Below are 24,944 nucleotides of genomic sequence, written 5' to 3' on the forward strand. Positions count from 1 at the left end.
CAAAACCAAAATTAGGATAAATTTGAATAAAATAGCATACTTTATCTAGGAAAATTAATCATTTTCTTATCTACAACTTGAGAATAAAAGAGAAATTCACACTTTACAAGCTATACATAAGTATTTTCCAAAATTTATCATAATTTAGAAATATTTTTTATATTTTTATTTTTTTAATTATTTTTAGCCGGATCCTTGCACCCGTATCCGTACTAAGATCCGTATCCACGGATCATAGAATTTGCATCTCGAAGGATCCGACCTCTAGATCCGCACCCATGTCGTACACCTACACCCTAGTCCGAGCAACTTAGCTCAATTCACTCTAAGATGTGAACATGGTCCCAATAGAGATGCAAAAAGTAGGCGATCACGTGTATTCCCAGTCCTAAATGAAGCAGAGCACCTGGGGGAAGTTTTTTTTTTTAATAACTGATAAATCCCCGAGTTGAAACTCGGTGGATAATGGGCTCGCTCGTCTACCTGGAAAAACTCTTAAGGGAATTTTCATCTGAGGATTGGATTCTTTTACTGCAAACTTGTGAAAAGTTGCATGAGATATGTCGAAGTTTCTTAAAGTTGGAACAACATTAAATACTCCTAAAATGGTGTAGATGTGATTATGTAGATTACTGATGGTCCTTATTCTCTGTTGTACAGCTACCTTCAAATTGAAAATGGCTGCTTTAGGTTATTGTGCTGTTGGTGACACCATTGATGCCAGTTAGCCCTGCCTGGGTTATATGTGATTGTGTTTCCATGTGCTGGGATTGTTACGCTTTGTGCCAAAACAAGTTTTCTAGTTGGTTGCTGTCACTTAATTAAAATATGAGTAAATGGTATATATTTGGAGGTGCTGTCTATCACTCCACCTCAACTGCTTTTCCATTCTTTTTTTAATCCTTTGTTGTGTTGGAATGGTGGTTAAAACCTTCCGTTCCATTTCAGTTGTTTTACTCCTTTGGAAGTAAGCTATCTAACTTTGGCTTCTTTTTTGCTGATTTTCAATGGCTATATGCTTTGCAGGCATGCTACAGCTTCTGTTCCAAAATCCAAGTCAAAGAAGAAGGCAAAGAAAACAAAGTTCAAATCTTTGAAGAAAGGAGGTCTAGCTTCTGAACCTCAAGCTTTAAAGGACGGGTCTTCAATAGAGTTGATGACCATAGATGATGATGTTCTATCTAGTGATCCAGTTACAACGCCTGATTCTGCTCAAGAGAGAAAGCGTAAACTAGCAACGGGTGATGAGGATGTGAAAAGCGCGAAGAAGTCTAAAAAATTGAAGAGGTCCTCTGAGGTATCTTCTCTGGTAATGCATTCATCTTATCATGGCAAGCATTCATCTTATCATGGCAAGCGGCCGGTTGAATCTAAAGAATTGAAGCGGTATGATGGTGGCACCGTGGATGTCGAACTCAGACCAATAAGCAGAAGCAGGATGGGAGGGAAAATCTCAATCAGTTCAATGCCTGTAAAGCGAGTTCTTACTATTAAATCAGAAAAGCCGATTAGGAAAGGTAAACTATGGTATAAAGATTATTTTCCATCCGCTGATTCATGGTTGCCACAAGAGGATGCTGTACTTTGTGCTTCTGTTCATGAGTATGGTCCTCACTGGAGCTTGGTGAGTGATATCTTGTATGGAATGACTGCTGGCGGAGTTTATAGAGGAAGATATCGTCACCCTGTTCTTTGTTGTGAAAGGTACAGGGAACTTATACAGAGATATGTGTTATCTGCGACAGACATTGTAAACGATAGATCCAACAATGCTGGCTCTATAAAAGGTCTTCTCAAAGTGACTGAGGTAAGCTAGATTTCTATTTCATCTCCCTTGCTTTTGAAGGAAACTATTAAATTAAAAAAAGAACAAAAAAGAAAGAAAGAATCATCATTAGTTAAAGAGTAGAACAAAAGGTTTAAGGAACTTAAGAAGAAAATTCTTCAGTGCTTCCCTTTATTCTTGTATTAAGGGTAGGGACCTTGGCGAGAATGAAACAAAAGGAGATTAAATGGATTTTACGGTTGAGAAACTATGTTGGATCGTAGTTTTAGGTCCCGCTCAAAGTTGTGTAAGTTATCTTTAAGTTGAAGACAGTTGTTTCTTATTGCTCATTTGGGGAAATTGATGTATGTGTTTGGAGATGCATAATTGACAAATGGTCAATGTTGCAGGTAGAGTTATAAAGAACATGACATATTGTTTTACCTTGTGATAGAGGAGAACATACTGCATTATAAGACTGTTTCTTCCACTCCACCTCAATTAGTCTTTGCTTATTCCCATTTGGAAGATGATTAGATGCTCTTCTTTATCATAGATGGCCTTTTCCAACTTAATTTTTCCAAGCTGGCCCTGACACCACCGCCATTAAAAAAAAAAAAGAGGCTAACTTTTGGTGGAAAGAACTGCTCTTGATGGGCTTTTAAGTCAGTTTGCCAGTTGGCTCTCCGTTTAGTATCAGTTTGCTAGTTGGCTCTCCATTTAGTCATATTTTTTTTTTCCTCTGCATGGTTGCTTTTGTTGTGCATGTTCCTTCTTTTCTCTCTCAGTTTTTTTTTAATCGTTTGTAATATATATGAGATAGTAAGTCATTTTCCATCGTGTCTCCTCTGTACACATTGGCTATAGACCAGATATATGTGTGGAAGTCTTGTATGCTTAGTGTAATGATTTTAGTCTTTATTCCAAATATGTCTTTTGACGTCTGCAGATGTGCTCTTAGTTGTAAAACTTTACTTGCATCAAATTGGCAAATTGTGGTGTTTGGGGCTGGGGTGGTTTTGGGATACAAAGGGAAGGGGGAAAAGTTTAAGTCATGCTTCTATTTGGTGGTTGAATGGTGAATTGGTTGAGGGAAAGGGTTATAATCAACTGAAATTTCTACATCAAGGTTTCTATAGCTGGCGAAGTCAATCAGCTGCTTTAAAAGATTTTCCTGAAGTTGAAAAAATTAAGTTATACCGTAGCAGTGTAATGCTCAACCAAAACCCCCCCTCCAGGAGAAGAAAAGGGTCCCCCCCTCCAGGAGAAGAAAAGGGTCATGTTTGTATTTGGCTAACTTTTCTGTTCCTCTTTTCAGGAAAATGTCCGACTGGTGTTAGATATTGCATCAGAGGTTCCAGATCATGAGCCCCTTGTTCAAAAGCATTTCTTTGCCCTTCTTTCCTCTGTGTGGAAAATGTCATGCCGGAAAAGCCAGACAAATGCGTTCTCATCTTCCCAGAATGGCTTCTATCATTCTGGAAGTTTGTTTACACCAACTTTGAACCTTGTTTCTACGAAGGGACCACTGGAAAAGAGATTTTCTAATATAAGTATATGTGCCAAGTTAGTAGCAGCTGCTCTCTCTGACCAGCAGAGTGCACAAAGTGATGAGAGAGTCTCCATTTGTGACCAGAGAGAAGAAGCTTCTTTTCCTGCTGAGCAGTTGGATGTTACACTGGAATTTGGGACAGAGAAAGATGATAAGACAATTCCCTTGCCATCGCCTGTAACTGTTAAAATACGTGGTCCTGAATCCCCATTGCCTCCAAGAATGATGATAGCTGAGCATCATCATTTCAAGTCTTCCCTGAATGTGGCTGAAAACCGGTTCTGGTATGTGATCTTGCAACTCTACTTTATTTTATGCTTTCAGTTAAGTGAACGGAGTTGACAAGAGTGGGTTGCTCTAGTGGTGAGCACCCTCCACTTCCAACTAAGAGGTTGTGAGTTCGAGTCACCCCAAGAGCAAGGTGGGGAGTTCTTGGAGGGAGGGAGCCGAGGGTCTATCGGAAACAGCCTCTCTATCCCAGGGTAGGGGTAAGGTCTGCGTACACACTACCCTCCACAGACCCCACTAGTGGGATTATACTGGGTTGTTATTGTTGTTGTAGTTAAGTGAACGGAGTCAAATGATAACCTAGTTAAGTGGTTTCAATCTATCAAGTAAATTACACTAATCTCTTTCCTAGGTTAAATTATCTAAGACATCCATTCTAGTTTCTAAAAGTATAAGCAATCCTTAAGTGTTTGAGGCATTATAATGACATTGTGGTGTTAATTTTCTTCTATAGCACGGTGTTAGACTTGATCGCATCTAAGTTTACATGATCATAAAATTAAGAATAAAAATATCATATTAATTGGAAATGTAAGAGCTAGAAAAGATTCTGGTGTCTCCTTATTCTCCATCATTTAGAACCACCATGGGTGTGTTTGGTAGGAAAGGAAAATGTTTTCCATGGAAAATGAGTGGGTTTATATTTTCCCTTGTTTGGTTGGTGAGTGGAAAACTTTTTCCGGAAAATAGTTTCTAGTGTTTGGTTAGAGAGTTAAAAATAACTTTTTAGGAAAATATTTTTTTATGTACTCTCCTCACCCCCCCTTCCCCCTAGTCCACATGTTTTCTTGCTCCTCACCCCCCGGGCCTATCAAATACCCAACGTTTTCAAGACTCTATTTTCTTCAAGAATTTAATTGTTCTTCTAAAAATTCACACAAACTCAAAGGAACTAATGTGATACTTTAAAGGAAAATACTTTTTCTACATCATGAAAAGAAAATACTCATTTTGAAAATAACTTTTTAGGAAAATATTTTTTTATGTACTCTCCTCACCCCCCTTCCCCCAATACTTTTACTTATTTATTTTGTTGAAATGAAAGGAAATACTTTTTCTACATCATGAAGAGGAAGTAACTTTTTTGTTAAAATAAAAAAAAAAAAATTCTATCTATAACATAAAAAAGAAAGTACTATTAATAATATTTTTATTTAGGGTGGGGTAGGGGTGTGGTGGGGATGGTGTGGGGTCGGTAGCTAGGGGGTGTGGGGTGGGTTGGTGGAGGTTGGTAGGGATGAGGAATAGCGTGGGAAAGGTTGAAAAAGAGTTTTGGAAAATGTTTTCCCTTCTCTTGATAGGGAAAACATTGTCCTCTAATTTGAGGAAAATGAGTTCATGAATAAAATGTTTTCCAAAACATTTAAACCGATCAAACATGGGAAAATTGGAAAACATTTTCCGGAATATGTTTTCCTTCGTACCAAACACATCCTATGTCATTCACATTTTCTTTCTAAGATCCAAGTGAGGCAGGAAGCTGTCCTGAAAGCAAATGTAACGGTCGTCCATACTATTTCGAGCTTATCTACTCTATGGTTATGCTCTTAAATACTTGAATTTGAAAATATAAATTCAAATGGACCATTCTCCTCGAATGTAATTTTGGAAGCACTATCGAAGTTGGTAGGCATTCAAATTTAATGGGTACAAATGACCAAATTAATCAATCTTCTCATCTAATTTCATATTTATGCAGGGGTTAGGATTTACATGTTAATTTTCTGCTTTTAGGATTTACATGTTAATTTTCTGCTTTTCAGGGCTGCATCAAGTACTGAAGGTTGTTTGGATTGGGCTTCTCTTGCTTTTCCTGTTGGGGATGCCAAGTCACAAACTCCATTGAAATCACAATTTTTGGGGAAGCACAAGCTCTCTGATTCTGTGAAAGTTTCCAAATCAAAGTCCAGAAAGATTCCAATGGAATCTAGTGATGTTGGTCAGACCAAGGATCTAGTTATCCTGCCAATGCCATCTGCATCTAATGATTCCTGTGCAAGAGCTGATGTGGGATTATCGTTCCTCACAGAACGTGGACATGATTTTGAAGACAGGACCTTGTTTGACCTAAATTCAGAATTTAACTTGGGGAGCGAGGATGTATTCCAACATGAATATGTTCCTGACTTCATATCGGGACTTGACGATTGGTCAGTGTTTCCAGAATTCACGGATATCGGGTAGATACCAAAATGTGAACTATGATATCACCTGGGAGTAGTGGCAATTTGCTCTAATCTTGGAGGCAAGAAACCTCTCGGGCACCAAGGCTTGGGATCATGAAGGTGCTCTCGGGGTTCGATAAGGCAGGAAAAATCTCGTTTGTTGGATGCCGATGAAGAGACAATTGGTTTGCCGTGGCAGCAGTTTACATGCCTGGACATTGATGGCCAGAGGTATTTGGTGGACATGAAAGACGTAGGAAAATGTAAAAATAGCAATTGATGTAAGTAGAGTGTAGGCTGCTTAATTTTTTCATTTAGTGGGAAATTTGTGCTCGCAAAATTTTGGAGGATGCAGTCAAATTCATTTGTGTAGGCACACAATTTCCCTCTTAGCTTTCGGAAAAGTTAGCTGTTTAGTGATCTAGTCATTGAAAGGAAAGGTTATTTCTACACTTTCTGTCTCTCCTTTTCTCTCTCAACTCACTCATTGGATTCCCGCACCCGCTCCAACCTCCAAGGGGATAATTTAGAGTCAAGTGGCCACAATTAAATCACAGTTGGATGATCTTCTAGTCGTGCTTGTGCATGCGTGAACTGGTCTCTGCACAGTAATTGAGCACCGATAAAATAAATGAAATTGTGAAAATGGGATCTTACAACAATCTTAGAACCTTGAAATATACAGTATCTTGTTAAATTGATTTACAACAATTAGTAACTCTTCACTACGAGTTATTTGCATATTAAGTTGGTCTATTACAATTTATAACACTTCACAGCGAGTTGTTTGCATTTAAGATGTATGTATCATTTTATGATTTGCTATTTATCATCTAAAGTAAATTGATTTTAACCTTAACTTAATAATATTTCCATATAAACTCATAAGAAAGGTATCTTGCAAATGCAAGGGCAAAAAAGGAATGCAATATTTTCTCTCTTTTAAACAAAGAGGCTTAGATAGAGGCAGAACCAGGGTGAAAAGGAGGCGCACTTTGCTGCTTTCCATTTTTTGTGGCAAGATCTAGCTAGTTGCTTAATGATTTTATTAGCAGAGATTGCCTCCTTCTAATGTTATTTGTATAACAATAATTCATTATAAAAGTTAAGTTTTTTTTCTAAATCGATTTTATATTATATTTTACCTTACTATAATAATTTTTTATCTATAACAATATCCATCTTTATAACAGTATTTTTTTTTTGTTAAAATTATCCCCCTCCATAACAGCCATATAAAATCTCTAAGATTACCAAAAGTAAGTCTAAAGATTTTGACCAAATATTTTAAAACTTTAATACACCACGTATGATAAAGAATATTATGTTACTTCCATAGTTAAAGATTTCATTCAATTTCTTTAAAATATATCTATATTTTCATTTCATTGCACAAAAGTTTAAATCTTTGCACAATAAATAATAAATTTATTAATAATGTATTAGTTTTTTTTAATATTTATTTAATAAAATATGCATATGTTTGAGATTAATTTAAATTATTTTCTTATGTTTTATATGTAACATTAAAAAAAGAAAAAATTAACTTTTGGATAGTTTTTATCTATAACGACCAATTAATATGTAAACTTCAAATGTTGTGTTGTAAGTATATAACAATTATTTACTATAAAAGCCAAAAAAATCAGAACAAACAATTAGAGAGACTTAACTGTAACTTACCATAACAAGTTATATTAAACTGGTGTTAAAAGTATTAACACTGTATATGGTCGAAATAGATTTCGGCCTTCGTACGATTGATCGAGATCGAAACATAACAGATCGAAGAAAGACTTCGTAATATCGAGATGAGTTCCAAAGATGGCATAAACAAGTTTCAGATTTCAGGTATAGGTCCGAGTTCGAAGTCATTATCGAGCTCGAGTCCGAACCGAACTATGATGAGATGATTTCGAGCTTAAGGGGCGGAGGCCAACCGGGACCGAGTCCGAATCATCACCTGATCCTGAGCCCATATCGAGCTCTAGAAGTAATACCGACCAGCACCGAGGCCGATCGAGCTCGAGCTCACAGACAAGAGCCGTTGCAAACACACTAAGGGAGAGAATCTCGGCGAAAATTAGGAAAAAATTGATTTATCATGGGTTCTCCACTATATATTTTTAATTATATCTAAAGTAGGATCCTTCACTATAAAGAGGATGATTACATTTCTTTAGAGGACAGTTTTTGTTTACATTGTAATTCAAGCACTATATTCTCCTATATTCGAGAGTTATTCTTTAAAGCTTCATTAACTGATTCAACTTGCTTATTTTTGGAAATTATCTTCTTTCCAACCTTGCTTATTTTGCATTCTTGGCAATCCATATTTTATATTTCTATTTGTCCTTACGATTTGTATTAAGCTATACCACATATCCTTAGAACTACGTACAAATTCAACTCTATCCGTTTTTCGGGTAAATAGTTTGGCACCGTCCGTGGGGCTATTTTTATTTCGAGTTCGAGCAAGCACTCACTCGACCATTATGCCTACGAGCTACATTACTTCGAGTTCGAATTATTCACTCGACTACTAAGCCTACGAGCTATTTTTATTTCGAGTTCGAGCAAGCACTCACTCGACTATTACGCCTACGAGTTATATTACTTCGAGTTCAAAACATTCACTCGACTAATAAGCCTACGGGCTATTCTTATTCCGAGTCCGAGCAAGCACTCACTCGACCATTACGCCTACGGGCTATATTAATTCGAGTTCGAATCACTCACTCAACTAATAAGCCTAAGGGCTACATCATACTTCAAGTTCAAACAATCACTCAACTCAACTACTAAGCCTATGGGCTACCTTATTTCAAGTTTGAGTAAGCTCTCACTCGGTTATAAAGGCTATGAAGTCCAAATTCGATCAAATTGCCTAAATCCTTATGAAAAAATTCATAAGGCATGAATAAAATCTTCACAAGGCAGGAAACAAAACAGAAACAAGTCGGTAAAACAAAAAGAGATATATATATATATATATATATATAAGATCGTTTACATGGTTGATTGCAACATAGAAACTAATGGGCTAAGTTTCTTGGCTATCTCCGGGAGCGGTCTCTTCTCCATCGGGATCCCCCCGTTCTCGAACCCGCTCTTACTCCCATCATCATCATCATTATCATCACCGTCATCATCGGAAGCCAAGGCTTCAGCATCGGCTTCGAGTTCTTTAGCCCTTTTTATCTCTTCAGCGAGATCGAAACCTCGAGCATGGATCTTCTCGAGGGTCTTCCTCCGAGATCGGCACTTAGCAAGTTCAACGACCTAATATGCTCGAGTATCGGCGGTCTCGGCTGCTTCTCTTGCTTGGACCTAGGCAGCTTTAGCATCGGCCCGATAGACGGCCACGAGTGCATCCGCATCGGCCTTTGCCTTTTCGGCATTAGATTCGGCCTTGGCAAGTTCAGAGGCCAACCGAGCCTCGAGCTCTTCTATTCTTCTTACTTGAACCAAGCCTTTCTCCTTCATTTTTTGAAGTTGGTTTTCGGCCGATGATAATTGGGCTCGAGCAGCTTCTTTCTCTGCAGTAAAGCGGTCCATACCTTCTTTCCACTTCAAAGACTTCACTTTTATCACATCGACTTCTTCACGGAGTTTTCCGATCATCTCAATTTTCTGCTGCAGCTGTGAGATCAAAAATTTAGCCAGCATTCTAGTATCGAGCCCATAGGCTTTTAAAAGTATTATTACCTGCTCGGACAGATCAGTCTGATCTTGGTGAGCCTTCGCCAACTCAGCTCGGAGGTCTTTTATTTCCTCTCCCCTTTTCCCTAAGAGGAGTTTTAGGAAGTTCCTCTCCTCCGTAACCCGTTGAAGGTCGGCTTCATATCGACGCAGCTCGGTTCGGGACCGAGAACATGCTTCTCGATGAACTACCGCAGCCTGCAAAGAAAGAAGAAACAAAGTTAGAAAAGAAAGGCAAACATAAAGGTAATACCAATAAAATAATTTAAGGCTTACCTGATTCAAAGCCTGCTGCACCCTGTGAAAAAGATTTGATGCATCACTAGTACCGGTAATGTCCTCGACACCGGTAAACAGGTCACGGAAAGGATCCTCTCCATCATGAGGCCTGTCTAGTTCGAGGGCCCCCAAAGCTTGGGATTCCCAAATCGCCCCTACAGAAAAAGCAGGGAAGGTGGGCGAGTCTTCGATTGCTACTGCCCCAAGTGAATTACTTGGAGCATTCTCTTCGGTTCGGAGAGATTCGAGCAGAGTCCCTTCAGACATATCCCCCATCCGTTGGCTTAGATGGGAAGTATCTTCGATCTCCAATAACTCGGGTACTCCGCCCGAATCTTTCTCCGATATATCCTCAGTTCGAGGCGGAGCCTTATGAACCACCATCGATCCAGCTGCCTGTGGAATGTCGGTAGTCTTCTTCATTCGGGCCGCCAGCGTAGACCCATCATTTTCTTCTTCTTCTTCTTCATCTTCATCTCTTAGATGTAGAACTGATTCTATGGTCAAAGGAATGGTATTTTTGTTCGGCTTACGAGCCGTCCTCTTCTTCGATTTTGGATCTTCGGGAACAGAGACTCTTTTTCTTTTATTATTTTTCACCTGCTTTGGAACAGAGGCCGAAGCCTCTTCCTCGACAGACGAGGGCCTCAAAATCGCATCTTTGCCCACATCTATATATGGGAAATTTTATTAAAGTATATGGAAAAGTATCTCGTTCGAACCACCAAAAAGTACGAGGGCCTTACCGTGATTTTTGGCCTCCCATCGGCCCTTTGACAAATCATGCCATGAGCGCTCGGCGTATGTGGAGGTCGAAGCTAGAGCTCGTACCCAGTTCTTGAGATCGGGAACTGCTCCGGGCATCCAGTGAACCGCTGCATCACAAAAAGAGGAATATCGATGAGAAAAGAAGTGAAAGGGCAAAATAGAAGGAAGTAATAGCAGAATTACACTTACGTTTCATATTCCACTCCTCGGAAAAAGGCATCTTTTCAGTCGGAATCAGGTCCGAAGTCCTTACTCGAATGAACCTGCCCATCCAGCCTCGATCCCTATCCTCGTCAATGCTCGAGAGCAGAGCCTTGGTGGTCCGACGCTGAAGTTTTATTAACCCTCATCGAAAAAGGAGAGGACGGTACAATCGGATGAGATGGTCGAGGGTGAACGGCATCCCCTCGATTTTGTTCACAAAGTATCAAACCAAAATAACGATCTGCCAAAAAGAAGGATGGACCTGGCCTAGGATTATTTGGTATTGACGGCAGAAGTCAATAATAACAGAGTCGAGGGGACCTAACGTAAAAGGGTAAGTATACACACTTAAAAATCCTTTCACGTAAGTGGTGATATCTTCGTCGGAAAAAGGGATTATTATTTCTTTGTTCTCCCAATTGCAATCTTTCTTTAGCTGTTCGAGGTGCCTCTCGGTTATCGAACACATGTACCTCGATACTGGCTCACATCGGCCGGGAACCGAGGAGCCTTTAATGACCTTAAAATCAGAGGTAAGAACACACGCCCCAGGAACGCACTCCTCAGGCCGTGGCTCTACCGGTGTTTCGTCGGCGGCAGACTGTGAAGATGAAGCTTTCTCTTTCTGAGGAATGGTTTGTGATGTTTTCGTCATTTTCAAATTTAAAGGTTGAGAATAGAAGAAAGTGACAAAGATTTGGTAATTTTGAAGAAGGGCTTTTGCAAAGAGGAATCATAGATGTGAGAATAAACTCAGAGGGTACGAAAAAGAACTTGGGAAATTTGGAAGATTGAAGAAGTAAAAATGGTAAATGGTAAAAGGAAGGGCTATTTATAGATTAAAGCAATAGGGGTTCAATATCAACGGTGGCCGACCACCATCTGACATGCATTAAATGCCTTAAAAAACTAAATCGACGGGACAACTATCACGTGCGTCATGATCGAGCCCGATGTGAACGTCAGCTTATAATGCTAATCGAGCCATTGAGAAATCATATCGTTTCTCACCACATCTTTCCCGAGAAATGAGGGGACTATCTGTATACGGTCGAAATAGATTTCGGCTTTCGTACGATTGATCGAGATCGAAACATAACGGATCGAAGAAAGACTTCGTAATATCGAGATGAGTTCCGAAGATGGCACAAACAAGTTTCAGATTTCAGGTATAGGTCAAACACCAAGTCGAAGTCATTATCGAGCTCGGGTCCGAACCGAACTATAATGAGATGATTTCGAGCTTAAGGGGCAGAGGCCAACCGGGACAGAGTCCGAATCATCACCTGATCCCGAGTCCATATCGAGCTCTAGAAGCAATACCGACCAGCACCGAGCACGATCCAGCTCGAGCTCACGGACAAGAGCCGTTGCAAACACACTAAGGGAGAGAATCTCGACGGAAATTAGGGAAAAACTAATTTATCATGGGTTCTCCACTATGTATTTTTAATTATATCTAAAGTAGGATCCTCCACTATAAAGAGGATGGCTACATTTCTGTAGAGGATAATTTTTGCCTACATTGTAATTCAAGCACCATATTCTTCTATATTCGAGAGTTATTCTTTAAAACTTCATTAACTGATTCAACTTGCTTATTTTTAGAAATTATTTTTTTTCCAACCTTGCTTATTTTGCATTCTTGGCAATCTATATTTTATATTTCTATTTGTCCTTACGATTTGTATTAAGCTATACCACATATCCTTAGAACTACGTATAAATTCAACTCTATCCGTTTTTCGGGTAAACAAACACTACCGGTGCATATAACTTAAATATTTTTAGACGAAGAGTTTAAGGTCAGAAAACTCGGTCCGAAAAATCGTACCATATTCTTAGGTAAATTACTCTGGACATCATCGCCATATGACTTAATTTTAAATAAATGACTTTTGTTTCACGATCAAACACTTGAACCTATTAAAAGATAAAAATCCTAGAACAGTATTCTGACAGTTATCCCGTCAGGTGATACTCCCTCCGTTCCAATTTAGGTGAACCCATTTAATTGAGTACAGAGTTTAAGAAAAGAGAGAAGATTTTTGAACTTGTAGTGTAAAATGAGGCATATATATTTTGTGTAGCTATAAATCATTGCATAAAGGTAAATTATTTCCAAATAAGAAAAGAGGTTATTCTTTTTGACACAGACTAAAAGGAAAATAAATACACATAAATTGAAACGGAGGGAGTATAACTCTTATTAGTTTAATAGCTTATCGAAGTGATACATACCATTATTGTCACTTACCTACTAAAAAGGTTGACCATCTCCCTCAGTCACATGGAGTAGCTCCCTATGGATGGAAGGTACGGAAACACATCAATGTTCAGTCCATAATATAATTGTCAAATTACAATAGCCTCTAAGCGGACATTTCTATACACAAAAATATTAGATGATATTCGGTGAAAGATAATCATAATAATTTGACGAATTTTGCCTCATATTTTGAATGTTGTGCGGTGATTCATTTCATTATTGGTGTATTTGGCGCACATTACGTGTTTTTATTTGCGCAGGAGTGATAATAAATGGAAACGAGATCGAAACGAACTATTCGGTGCTAGTTGGAGTTGGAAACACAAGAAGAACTGGAGTTAGGGAAAGGAAGTTTTGCCTTACTCTCGTTGAGTCCCTGCTGAACGAGGGCAAGGTGTATAAGAGCTAAAAAAGGGATGTTTTCTCGTCCTCGTATCGCGTCCCCTTGGACGAGAACTGCAGGTATATTCCCAGCCAACATAGAGTTGGCTAGTGCTGTATCCTACACACTCCATCCAATATCTTTTGGAGGGGGATACGCTATTTTGGAGGCAAGGAACATACGACGAGCGAAGTCTAACGAAATTAGAAACGAATTTCCAATTTTCTTCCTTCCTACTTGTTCGTTTATGAATTTTGAATATCGGTTTGAGATGAATGCTATGCGTGGCTAGATTCTTTTGTTCTAGGTATATGGGTAAAGATGAATATTGATGCTTGATAATAATTACTTCATTAATAAGAGTTAATGCTTTATTGTGTATAATTGCTTAATATTTGCTCATTAATTAGGTTTTGTTTACTATCTAAGTGTATGCACAGGAGCGACGTTATTAGATTACATAAGAATTAAAAAAAGCTTGATCTTAGCCATAAGCCTTAGGGTGCGTGCGATTTGTAGTTAAGATAGGAATATACTTAATCACCCTACTTAATTACAAGCCGCAATCTCTATACTTTCTTGAAAAAGTTGATTCCATAGGAATATGAGCATTGAATTATCTTGAATAGGCTAGTAGTATTCAGGAGGATCCTAAAACTAATTCTAATACGGCTAATTAGCAACCATAGGTAATTCAGATTAAAGGGATGTAATCAGAACTCAATAGAATTAGCGTCACGACCCAATTTCTACTATAGACCATGACGGCACCCAACGCCGCCGCTAGGCAAGCCAACGGTGAACTACCCATTTAATTGCTCATTTTAATATTTTTAAAATCATTGATTTTTATTTAATAAGGAAACAAATAGTAAGTGAGTATAGTAATGTAAAGCACAAGCTAAGCGTGAAAGTAAGATAGTGAATTAAATAATCAAAACCTATGAGTGTCTACTGAAATTTTCAAAATCCGGTGTCACAAGTGCGCGAACATCTAGTAGAATTACAAGACTCTCTAAGAACTACTTTCTGAAACAAAATAGACAGAAATGATGAAATATAACAAGAGAAGGCTCCGGGTGCTGCAGAACGGAGCATGAGAAGCAGCTCACCACTAGGACTCCGGGCAATGCGGATGCGCGACCACACAAACTCCAGATGCACCTGCCTCAGAACCTGCACAATATTGCAGAAGTGTAGCGTGAGTACGTAAACAACGTATACCCAGCAAGTATCTAGTCTAACCTCGAAGAAGTAGTGACGATGGGTCGATATCGACACTTACTAGTGAGCAATATACATAATGTACAAGAATATTTAATAGGCATGAAAAACAACATCAATAGTAGAATAAGAGGCAATAATTAAATGATCCTTTAATAAAATAACAATTAAAAGTCTTCAAATATCATATGCTAATCTCAACAAGTAAGGGGCCAACATGTATTTATAAATTTTCAAGTCATGAAAGACATATCAAGTATAATCGGACTCCGAGTGACAACACGCACGAGTTATGTCGAGGTCGTACGGCCCAATCTATAATAGTTGTGTACAACACTACCGAGGTTGTACTACTCGATCCATGGATGCATCCCATAATATATATAAATATTGTCGAGGCGTTCATCTAGATCCACAGGAATAAGGAAACTCTTCGGATTACGAATTATGTATTTACACCTCCAAGGTAAGCCCATAAAAAGAATATAAATTTCCATAAATAATTGAAAATTATGCCGAATCTCTAAGTAATGAAGCTTGATCTAACATAATCTTTAACCAAAATTTACTTATTAATTCAAGCAATTAAACTAGCAAGTTGATTTCAAATAGTGTAAGTAATAGCTTACTAAAGGACTATGTCTACCCGGACATAACATGAATTTTAGCTATGCATGGACTCTCATCATTTCGTACGTACGTAGCACCCACAATTAGTAGCAAATAATAATTTAAACACATATGGAGTTAATTCCCTCTTACAAGATTAGGCAAGAGACTTACCCATTCCCAGGTCTACTTTCCGGTCCAGAAATCACTCTAACAGCCTCAAGTCGGTGCCGAACAATCCAAAATTAGCCAAAGATTGTACAAACTAATCAATAATTGCTCAAAAATTTATAATTTAACTATTAGAGTGATTACCCAACCCAATTTGGAAGGTTCCTAAAATTTACCCCGGTTAAACCAGACCAAGCATCGCGAATGCAACCCACCCATCGCGAACGCGAAGAGCAATGACCCACAGACCCCTGACCTATAACCATTCTTTGCAAATGCGACCAGGCCATCGCGAACTTGAAGGCCACAGGTCTTGAAGCTTCGCGAATGCGGCCTATTCTTCGCGAACGTGAAGAGCAAAAGCACCCAGTCCAAAAATTCTTCATCGCAAACGCGAGGGTCCTTCCGCATTCGCAAATAAGGAAACCAGAACCAGTACACCAAAAGTTTTGGACTTAGCTCCGGGCGGTCCGAAATACACCCAAGCCCCACGGGACCCCGTTCAAATACACAATAAGTCCATAACCATAATATGGACCTGATCAAACCCTCGAAACATATAAAATAATAATGAAACTAAGAATCGAACCCAAAACCAAATTGAATCAGCTTATGAATTTCAAGCTTCACAACTAGCTCAAAATGCGCCGAATCATACTTAGACTACTTGGAATAACCGTAAAGTTTGCATACAAGTCATAAATCACCATACAGAACTATTTTCGGGCTAGAAATTCCAAACGAATCTCGATAACACTAAAGTCTACTCCAAACCAAATTTAAAGAACTAGAAAGCCTTCAATGAACCAACTTTTAACATTAAGTGCCGAAATACTCCCGGATCACCCGAAACTTGATTCGAAAATATGCCCAAGTCCAAAATCATTATATGAACCTATTGAAACTATCAAATCCTAGTTTCAAGGCCGTTTACTCAAAATGTTGACTCAAGTCAAACTTGGCCGTCATAGGCCACTAACAAGGAACTATGTGTTCCGATTTCAATCTGAACCTTTCCAAACCTAAACCAACTATCCTCGCAAGTCATAAAATAGTAAAATTATATACGGGGAGTCTTAATTAGGGGAACAGAGATATAAAAAGCAAAACAACCGGTCGGGTCATTACATTCTCCACCTCTTAAACAAACATTCGTCCTCGAACATGTCTAGAACTATACCTGGAGTGCTAAATAAATGTGGATATCTTCTCCTTATGTCTTCATCAACCTCCCAAGTCACTTCCTCAACTGGTTGACCCCTCCACTGGACCTTTATCGCATAAATCTTCTTGGACCTCAACTAGCGAACCTGCCTGTCAACAATAGCAATTGGCTCCTCCTTATAACCCAAACTCTTATCTAGCTGAACCGTACTATAATCTAACACATGCGACCTGTCAGCATGGTACTTTCGGAGCATAGGCACATGAAAGATCAGATGAACTCCCGATAGACTGGGAGGCAAAGCAAGCTTATAAGCAACCTCCCCAACTCGCCTCAACACCTCAAATGTGCCAATAAACCTTGGGCTCAACTTTCCTTTCTTCCCGAACCTCATGATACCCTTTATCGGCAAGACTTTCAAGAGAACCTTCTCAGCCACCATAAATGATAAATCACGCGCCTTCTGATCCACGTAACTCTTATGTCTAGACTGTGCTGTGCGAAGCCGCTCCTGAATCAACTTTACCTTCTCTAAGGCATCCTTCACTAAATTAGTGCCATATAACTTAGCCTCGCCTGGCTCAAACCATCCGATGGGCGAACGACATCGCCGACCATATAAAGCCTCAAATGGAGCCATCTCAATGCTGGGCTGATAATTGTTGTTATAACCAAACTCGGCCAAAGGAAAGAATCGATCCCACTGCCCTCCGAAGTCAATCACATACGCTCTGAGCATATCCTCCAGAATATGAACTGTCCTTTCTGACTACCCGTCGGTCTGTAGATGAAAGGCTGTGCTGAGCTTTACTCGGGTTCCCAACTTGCTCTGTACTGCTTTATAGAAATGCGAAGTGAACTGAGGGCCTCTGTCTGAAATGATGGAGACAGGCACACCATGCAACCAAATAATCTCCTGAATGTAAATCTGGGCCAACCAGAATAAAGTGTGCTGACTTGGTCAGCCTGTTGACAATGACCTGAACAACATCAAACTTTCTCAAAATCCACGGCAATCCAACTACAAAGTCCATAGTGATCCGCTCCCATTTCCACTCTGTATAACCATCTGCTGGAGTAGTCCACCTGGCCTCTGGTGCTCATACTTAACCTTCTGAAAACTTAGACACCTCGCTACATACTCAACTATGTCCTTCTTCATCTGCCGCCACCAATAATGCTGCCTCAGGTCGCGATACATCTTCGTAGCACCTAGATGAATAAAATATCGAGAACCGTGTGCCTCCTCTAGAATCTTCTCCCTTAAGCCATCAACATTAGGATCACATAGGCGACCCTGGAGTTGTAGAAAACCATCCTCGCTGATAATAACCTCCTTGGTACCATACTGTAGTACCTTTTCTCAAAGAACCACCAAGTGAAGATCATCGTACTGACGAGCCTTAATCCTTTGAAATAATGAAGACTGAGCCATAACACATGAAAGAACTTGACTGGGCTCCGAAATATCCAACCTCACAAGTTTATTAGCTAAGGACTGAACGTCTAAGGCGAATGGCCTCTTCTCTACTGAAATAAATGCCAAACTACCCATACTCTCGGCCTTTCTGCTTAAGGCATCCGCAACTACATTCGCCTTTACTAAATGGTAAAGGATGGTAATATCATAATCCTTCAGTAACTCAAGCCACCTGGCTGCCTCAAATTAAGATCCCTCTGCTTAAACAAATGCTGCAAGCTATGATGATTGGTGAACTTCACAGGACACCCCATAAAGATAATGCCTCCAGGTCTTGAGAGCATGAACTATCGTGACCAACTCCAAATCATATACGAGGTAATTCTTCTCGTGGGGCTTTAGCTGACATGAAGCATATGAAATAACTCCCCCCTCCTGCATTAATACACAACCTAGGCCAACGCGTGAATCATCACAATACACAATATACATCCCTAAACCGGAAGGCAACACTAACACCAGTGTTGAAGTCAATGATGCCTTGAGTTTATGAAAGCTTGCCTCGTAATCGTCGGACCATCGGAACGGAGCACCCTTCTAGGTTAATCTAGTCAATGGTGCTGCAATAGATGAGAAGCCCTCCATAAACCGATGATAATAGCCTGCTAACCCCAAAACACTCCTGATCTCGGTCGCTATGGTAGGACGATGCCAAATCTAGACTGCCTCGATCTTCCTAGGATCTACCTTATTACCCTCACCTGACACAACATGTCCCAAGAATGCCACATAATCTAACCAGAACTCACACTTGGAGAACTTAACATATAGCTTCTGTTCTCGTAAGGTCTGAAGCACAACTCTCAAATGCTGCTCGTGCTCCTCCATACTACACCAGTAGATCAATATGTCATCAATGAAGAAAATGAAAAATGAGTCAAGACATGGACAGGACAATCGATTCATCAAATCCATAAATGCCACCGGAGCGTTGTTCAAGCCGAAAAACATCACTTGAAACTCATAGTGGCCATATCTAGTCCAAAAAGCCTTCTTCGGAACATTCGAAGCACGGATCTTCAGATGATGATACCCATATCTCTAGTCGATCTTAGAGAACACCCTAGCACCCTGCAACTAGTTAGACAAATCATCAATATGCTGCAACAGATACTTGTTCTTCATGGTAGCTTTATTAACCTGGCGGTAATCAATACACATCCGCATACTCCCATCCTTTTTTTTCACAAATAACACCGGTGCATCCTAAGGCGACACTCTCGGCCTGACGAACCCATTCGCTAACAACTCCTCAAGCTGTTCTTTCAACTCCTTCAACTCTTTAGGATCCATGCAGTATGGTGGAATAGAGATAAGCTAGGTACCTGGTGCCAAATCAATACTAAAATCGATATCACGATCTGGTGGAGTGCCTGGTAAATCAGAAGGAAACACATCGGAGAACTCCCGCAGCATGGGCACTGAATCAATCGTAGGAGTCTCTGCAGCAGTATCCCGAACATAAGCCAGATAAGCTAAACAACCCTTCTCGACCATGTGTCGAGACTTCAAGAAAGAGATGACCCAACTAGATGCAATGATAGATGAAACCATCCACTCCCATATAGGGAACTCTAGCATCGCCAAGGTAACAGTCTTGACACGGCAATCAAGAATGGCATAATACAGAGACAACCAAGCCATGCCTAGGATGACCTCACAGTCGTTCATGTAGAGCAACAGAAGATCCCGCTATGGTCTCATAACCATAGAAAGTCATAATATAGGACTGGTAAACCCGATCCACAATAAGAGAATCTCCTACTGGCATGGACACATATACAAAGCACCCAAGGACTCACGAGAGACATCCGGATAATGACAAAATAGAGAAAAAACATATGAATATGTAGATCCTGGATTAAATAGTACTGAAGCATCCCTACCACAAATAGAAATAATACCTGTGATCATGGCATCTGAGGCTACTGCATCTGCTTTGGATGGAAAGGCATAGAACCTAGCTGGAGTGCCACCTAACTGGCCTCTACCTTTAGGGTGAACCCTACCCACCTGCCCTCCACCTTTGGTAGGCCAGACGACCGGTGCGTCAATCATGGGCTGATGGTCCTGCTGGCGTCGCTGCTCTACCTTACATCGAAACCTGGGGCAAGATATTTTCATATGACCAAGCTCCCCGCACTGATAGCAACCTCTCAGCGCGGAAGATAACTTACTCTGAGTCTGACTCTAGGGACCTGAATACCCGCTGGAAGAACACTAAATAGTCGGTGGACGGTAGGAGATCTCAGGAATAGACTGAAATAGGGCTACAGTGGTGCACCTCGAGAAGGAAATGGTGCTGAATAAGTGGGTCTGCTGGACTGACCCCTCACAAATTGACCTCTGTCCCCAAACCGGCCGCCGCTGCATCCTCCAGAATGTCGAGGCCTCTTCTCCCCCTTCTCATACAATCGGCCCTGATTGCTGATACCCTGAATCCACCAAGCTATCTCCACAACCTGCTCGTAAGGAGTCCCCATCTCCATCTCTCGGGCGATAGTAACCTGAATATCATAATGCAAGCCTGCAATAAACCACCACACCTCTCTGCATCGGTGTGGAGTATCATAAGTGCATGGTCGGAAAATTCAGAAAACCTCACCTCATAATCGGTCACAAACATATGACCTTGCTGGAGCCGCTCGAACTGACCCCGTAGCTCTTCCATCTGAGAGGGTGGAATATATCTCACCAGAAAGAGATGTGTGAACTTATCCTAAGTCAAGGGAGGCGAACCCGTTGGTCTTCTAAGAAGATAGGAATGCCACCATCTATGGGCCCTGCCCTCCAACTGAAATGCAGTGAAGTCCACCCCGTTGGACTCCAATACTCTCATGTTGTGCAGCCTGTCTATGCAATGGTCTATAAAATCCTGGGGGTCCTCATGTTGCTCACCACCAAAGGCAGGAGGATGTGGTCTGGTCCTTCTTTCCAGTAGCTTATGCGGCTCAACAATTGTATCTGGTCTGGGATCCGGTACAGTCACTGCAACTGGCTAGGCTCCACCCACAGGTAATGCACCTGGGTTCTGATATACGGTAGCAGCATGCCCTGGAGCCTGAGCGGTAAGGCTATGTGCTCCCCTTCCAGCCTGAGATGTGGTTAGGTCCGCTGGAAATAAACCAGCCTACGTCATAGAATCCATGAACCATGACATACGACCCATGACCTCCTGAAATCCCGGTGCGGACATTAAATCTGCTAGGGCCGGCTCAGCTGCAGGCACCTCACTCTGCTTCTCAATGACAGGAACCTCCATTTGATCCGCTGGTAGTACGATGGGAGCAACTCTAGGATGCCCTCATCCTCTAGTAGGAGCTGGAGCCCTCCCCTGGCCTCTACGGCCTCTAGCAACAGGGGGAGCAGCTCCTCCACCACCGGGTACATCTGCCGTGCGCTCTCTCACCATCTATGAGAGAATTAGAGAAAGATACCAGTATAACATTAACTGCACGATAGGAGATGAAGAAAGAGAAATTTCCTAACACCCTATAGTCTCTCGAAGATAAGTATGGACGTCTTCACACCAATCCGCAAGACTCTATAAGGACCGCTTATGACTTGTAAAACCTACGTGAACCTAGTGCTCTGATACCAAGCTATCACGACCCAATTTCTACTATAGGCCATGATGTCGCCGCTAGGCAAGCCAATAATGAACTACACATTTAATTGCTCATTTTAATATTTTTAAACTCATTGATTTTTATTTTATAAGAAAACAAATAGTAAGTGAGCGTAGTAATGTAAAGCACAAACTAAATGTGAAAGTAAGCTAGCGAACTAAATAATAAAAACCCATGTGTGTCTACTAGAATTTCCAAAATCCGGTGTCACAAGTGCACGAGTATCTAGTAGAATTACAAGATTCTCTAAGAACTACTATCTAAAACAAAATAGACAGAAACGATGAAATATAACAAGAGAAGGCTCTGGGTGCTGCAGAACGGAGCATGAGAAGCAGTTCACCACTAGGCCTCTGGGTAATATGGATGCGTGACCAGACGAACTCCAGATGCACCTGCCTCAGAACCTACACAATATGTGCAAAAGTGTGGCGTGAGTATGTAAACAACGTGTACCCAACTAGTATCTAGTCTAACCTCGAAGAAGTAGTGACGATGGGTCGACATCGACACTTACTAGTGGGCAATATACATAATGTACAAGAATATTTAACAGGCATGAAAAACAACATCAATAGTTGAATATCATGTATAATTGGACTCCGAGTGACAATACGCACGAGTTATGCCGAGATCGTACGGCTCGATCCATAATAATCGTGTACATATACTACCGAGGTCGTACTACCCGATCCATGGATGCATCCCATAATATATATATAAATATTGCCGAGGTGTTCAACTGGATCCACAGGAATCAGGAAACCCTTCGGATTACGAATTATGTATGTACACATCCAAGGTAAGCCCATATAAAGAATACAAATTTCCATAAATAATTGAAAATTCCACCGAATCTTTAAGTAAAGAAGCTTGATCTAACATAATATTTAACCAAATTTTACTTATTAAATCAAGCAATTAAACTAGCAAGATGAGTTAAAATAGTGCAACTAATAGCTTAATTAAGGCCTATGTCAATCGGGACATAACATGAATTTTAGCTACGCATGGACTCTCGTTAGGCAAGGTTAGGCAAGAGACTTAGCTCCTTCCCAAGTCCACTTTCCGGTTCAAAAATCACTCTAAAATCCTCAAGTCGGAGTCGAACAATCCAAAACTAGCCAAAGGTTGTACAAACTAATCAATAATTGCTCATAAGCTCATAATTTAACTATTAGAGTGATTACCCAACCCAATTTGGAAGGTTCCTAAAATTCACCCTCGGGCTCATATGCCTGGATTCCGGAATTTTTTGTAAATAATTGTTACCCACAACCTCACAAACACAAATATATAATTTTAACTCAATTCCATAATCATTTTCGTGGTCGAATCTCATATTTATCAAAATCTTTGTTTTTCAACAAGCTTCTAAAAGTTCTACATTTTTCATGTTAAAATCTACCCATAATCTATGTATTTAATTCACATTGTATATAAATTAATTACCTTTAATAGCTAAGTGAAAACCCCTCTCCAAGAATGTCACGACCCAAAAATCCAACTAGTAGTGATGGCACGTATCCCAACCCGCTAGGTAAGCCAACTAATAACAATCTAATTCAAATGAGATTTACTGAGAGAAATATGATAATATACTGAACTTTTATACAAAGAATTTCCAAGGACTGATAGTACAAATCATGAGCTTCTAAGATTTAGAGTTTACAAAGCTGGTATGAAATAAATACATCATCTGTTTGAAATATACATGAACAAATTAACAATTCTAAAGCTACCTATAATAAGAGGCATCTATGACCGGAACACAGGTATACCTTCAACGCCAGCTCCCGCCATACACCACAACATTAGCATCCAAAATCTGCGGGCAAGGTGCAGAAGTGTAGTATGAGTACAATCGACACCATGTACTCAATAAGTAACAAACCTAACCTTAGGTTGAAAGTAGTGATGAGCTGGGACAAAGGTCAGAGTCCAACACCAATAGACAACAACATCTCATAAAAATATAATAAAAGTAGTACAAGAAATAACTCAATGATATGATGCTCAGATATTTCACAGTTACGGAAAATAGTTATGCTTTTCAAGTATAACAGTAAAACCCAAATCCTCCACCGAAATCACCAAAATATGAGTAAGTCAGAAACCTTTGATTCTTCCAAAAAACGTTCAACAACAGATAAGATGATTCAATTCATATAGCAAGAGGAAAGTACATCTCTATGCCTACACGTCAATGTGCATGTGAAGTCATAAATGTCGCAAAACTATGTAACATGAGGAAATGCATCTCTATGCCTGTATGTCAAGTATGCATGTCAGATACAATGTGCCACAGTGATGAACTCATGTACTCACACTCTCAGAGTACTTAATATCACAGTCTCGCACTCCCACTCATCATGCTCAAACCGTCAGCATACTCAGTCACTCAGCACTGTGCGGTACCTGCTGCGGCGTGCAGGCCAATCTCATCATGAATCAACAGTAACTTCGCTAACTGTGGGTGTGCAGACTTCGAAGGGGAGGATCCTGCCCAAGCACTATCATAACCTGCTGCGGCGTGCAACCCGATCCCATCATGAATCAATAATACCAGCTACAACGTGCAACTCAATCCCATCATGAGCTAATAATACCTACTACGGTGTTCAGCCCAATCCAATCATGAATAAATAACATTTGTTGCAGCGTGCAACCCGATCCCATCAATATCACTCACAATCCGGCCCTCAGGCCCCAACTCAGTCATCAATCTTCCAGTCTCTCAGGCTCACAAATCTCATGCCAAACAACCCAAAAGAAATGATAACAACATGATGTGACAATAAATGATAACACAGACTGAGATATGATATGTAAATGAATGAATATGACTAGGTATGTAAATACAATTTAAGCAAATAACTCAACAATAGAAATGACCTCACTGAGGGTGTGCAGACTCCGAAGGGGCGGATCCTGCCCAAGCGCTAACATAACCTGCTGTGGCATGCAACCTCATCCTATCATGAATCAATAATGCATGCTGTGGCGTGCATCCTGATCCAATCATGAACCAATAATACCTGTTATGGCGTGCAACCCGATCCCATCTTGAATCAATAACACTTGTTGCGGCGTGAAACTCAATCCCATCAATATCACTCACAATATGGCCCTCAGGCCCCAAGTTAGTCATCAATCTCTCCAGTCTCTCGGGCTCAAAAATCTCATGCCAAACAACCCAAAAAATGATAACAACATGATATGACAACAAATGATAACAGAGACTGAGATATGATGTGTAAATGAATAAATATGACTATGTATGTAAATGTAA

General features: G+C 40.2%; 1 protein-coding gene across 4 annotated transcripts in view; it reads left to right on the forward strand.

Moving 5' to 3' along the window:
- The window catches only part of LOC104088633 (protein PHOTOPERIOD-INDEPENDENT EARLY FLOWERING 1), a 39,531-nt gene extending 33,309 nt beyond the window's left edge, over positions 1-6,222 (forward strand). For all 4 annotated transcript variants that reach the window (XM_070196760.1, XM_070196759.1, XM_070196761.1 and 1 more), the window contains 3 exons: positions 1,027-1,807; positions 3,084-3,601; positions 5,369-6,222. In XM_070196760.1, coding sequence (XP_070052861.1) covers positions 1,027-1,807; positions 3,084-3,601; positions 5,369-5,789 — 1,720 coding nt within the window. In that variant the 3' untranslated portion in view covers positions 5,790-6,222. The remainder of the gene's footprint in view (positions 1-1,026; positions 1,808-3,083; positions 3,602-5,368) is intronic.
- The last annotated feature ends 18,722 nt before the right edge of the window (positions 6,223-24,944 follow it).

Source organism: Nicotiana tomentosiformis, chromosome 3 (genome assembly GCF_000390325.3).
Source record: "Nicotiana tomentosiformis chromosome 3, ASM39032v3, whole genome shotgun sequence".
Classification (NCBI taxonomy): domain Eukaryota; kingdom Viridiplantae; phylum Streptophyta; class Magnoliopsida; order Solanales; family Solanaceae; genus Nicotiana; species Nicotiana tomentosiformis.